Source organism: Citrus clementina, unplaced genomic scaffold, assembly GCF_000493195.1.
Source record: "Citrus clementina cultivar Clemenules unplaced genomic scaffold, Citrus_clementina_v1.0 scaffold_7, whole genome shotgun sequence".
NCBI lineage: Eukaryota > Viridiplantae > Streptophyta > Magnoliopsida > Sapindales > Rutaceae > Citrus > Citrus x clementina.
Window position 1 is genome coordinate 18,482,457 of NW_006262075.1, and position 1,889 is coordinate 18,484,345.

Here is a 1,889-nt window from a genome sequence, read left to right on the forward strand (position 1 = left end):
ATGGCTCCTGCTCAAGTAGAAGAAACACCATCAAAAACAGTCCAAGAATTACCAAAAAATTATATCTATAAGGGTGGTGATGCTGGAACTCTTGGTACTTCTCCTTCGTACATAGACATTCCAACAATTGATTTCAGTCTCTTGTCATCGCCAACATGCGGCAAAAAAGAACTTGAGAAACTTTGCTCAGCTCTTACCTCTTGGGGCTGCGTCCAGGTCAGTTTTTTTTTTTTTTTTTTTTCTGCTACTTAATTAATTTTTGAATTATGCTGCAATTGATATTGCATAACTTAATCTGCTGTGGATGTCTGCGTTTTATAAAGTACTGCAAAGGCATATTACGTGGGCTTTACAGCTGTGTAGAGTCGATGCTCTTTGCACAACGACTTTATAGCGCTTTAAGAGCCCTTTACGGTGCTGTAAAGGTCCAAAACTCCTTAACTGTGGATGATTACTCATGAGAATGATTAGCTATTGTATAACTTATAATGCTCATAGCTTAAACTTTGGAGTTTCAGATAATCAATCATGGAATAGACCCTGCATTTATGGACAAAGTGGATGAAGTTGGCAAGCAGTTCTTTGGTCTTCCTCTGGAAGAGAAGAAGAAATATGCCAGGGAAAATGGTAGCTACGACGGTTATATGAATCACATTATTGATTCCAAGGACCAAGCATTCGATTGGATTGATCGATTGCATCTTGTAACTAAACCAGAAGATAAAAGACAACTCAAATTATGGCCTGAAAATCCTCAATCTTTTAGGTGAATTTCCCTGAAGCCATATAATTCGTAAGCACAAACTAATTAAAACAAAGATAAATCTTTTGTATCTTGCTTTTGTTGCAAGCAGTTTTTTTTTTTTTTTTGGGTTATTACGGTGAAAAATAAGCTGTAAAAATCATAAGAAATATCTTTTACTTGACGTCTAACTATGTTTATCAACACCAATTAACTTTCTCTTGTTTGCGGTAATTGGTTCAGGGAAATTTTACATGAATATACCGCCAAGATAGAAAAGTTAAACGAAATGCTACTCAAGGCCATAGCGAGGGCATTAAATTTGGAAGAGAATTGTTTTCTCGACATGTATGGTGAAGAAGCATCAATGCTTTCTATATTCAACTTGTATCCTCCATGCCCAAGGCCTGATCTTGCCATAGGTCTTAAGCCACATGCTGATGCATCAGTATTTACTTATCTCATCCAAGATAAAGAAGTGGAAGGCCTCCAATTTCAGAAAGATGATCAATGGTATAGGGTTCCAGTCATTCCAGGAGCTTTTGTTATTAATGTTGGCGATCAGATTGAGGTAACTAATTGCTAATGCTAACTGTCTAATGCTCAAGTTTTAATTGGTATTATTTTTCGAATGATGGTACTTTCATCCCTATTAGAATTTATTTTTACTTCTTTGTTCCCTGAAAAGTTTTTAATTAATGCAGATAATGAGTAATGGAATATTCAAAAGTCCTATACATAGAGTGGTGACAAATACAGAAAGGGGAAGAATGTCCCTGGTGATGTTTTGTTTCCCGAATCCGAATAAAGAGATTGAACCAGTCAAAGGATTGGTGACCGGGACAAGGCCAAGACTGTACAAGACCATGAAAGATTATACCAGCATCGTTGTTGAGAACTACCAAAAAGGAAGGAGACCAATTGAAGCAGCAAAAATATAGCTTCCTTTCCATCTCCTCAATTCATTAATATTACTAAGTTGTATTGCTTTCAACAAATAATTCAGGCCTCCTCATGGCTTTAGTTCTGTTTGTGAAAAATTTCTGTTGTTAATCTTTTAATTGTTGCTTCCAGTTACGTTTCTTTCTTCTATGGGTATTCGCTCTTTTATTACTTTAACTCCTTCCAATAATAATTCAATTTCGGT

General features: G+C 35.9%; 1 protein-coding gene across 1 annotated transcript; it reads left to right on the plus strand.

The window, feature by feature from the left end:
- On the plus strand, positions 1-1,688 carry LOC18036794 (codeine O-demethylase). The gene is made up of 4 exons (XM_006427911.2): positions 1-216; positions 519-766; positions 986-1,313; positions 1,447-1,688. The coding sequence occupies exons 1-4, from the start codon at positions 1-3 to the stop codon at positions 1,681-1,683; spliced, it is 1,029 nt and encodes a 342-aa protein (XP_006427974.1). The 3' UTR covers positions 1,684-1,688.
- The last annotated feature ends 201 nt before the right edge of the window (positions 1,689-1,889 follow it).

Coding starts and splice junctions, on each gene's coding strand:
- LOC18036794 (XM_006427911.2), top strand. CDS start 1: ATGGCTCCTGCTCAAGTAGAAGAAACACCATCAAAAACAGTCCAAGAA. Junction 217..518: donor CCTCTTGGGGCTGCGTCCAG/GTCAGTTTTTTT, acceptor TTGGAGTTTCAG/ATAATCAATCATGGAATAGA. Junction 1,314..1,446: donor ATGTTGGCGATCAGATTGAG/GTAACTAATTGC, acceptor TAATTAATGCAG/ATAATGAGTAATGGAATATT.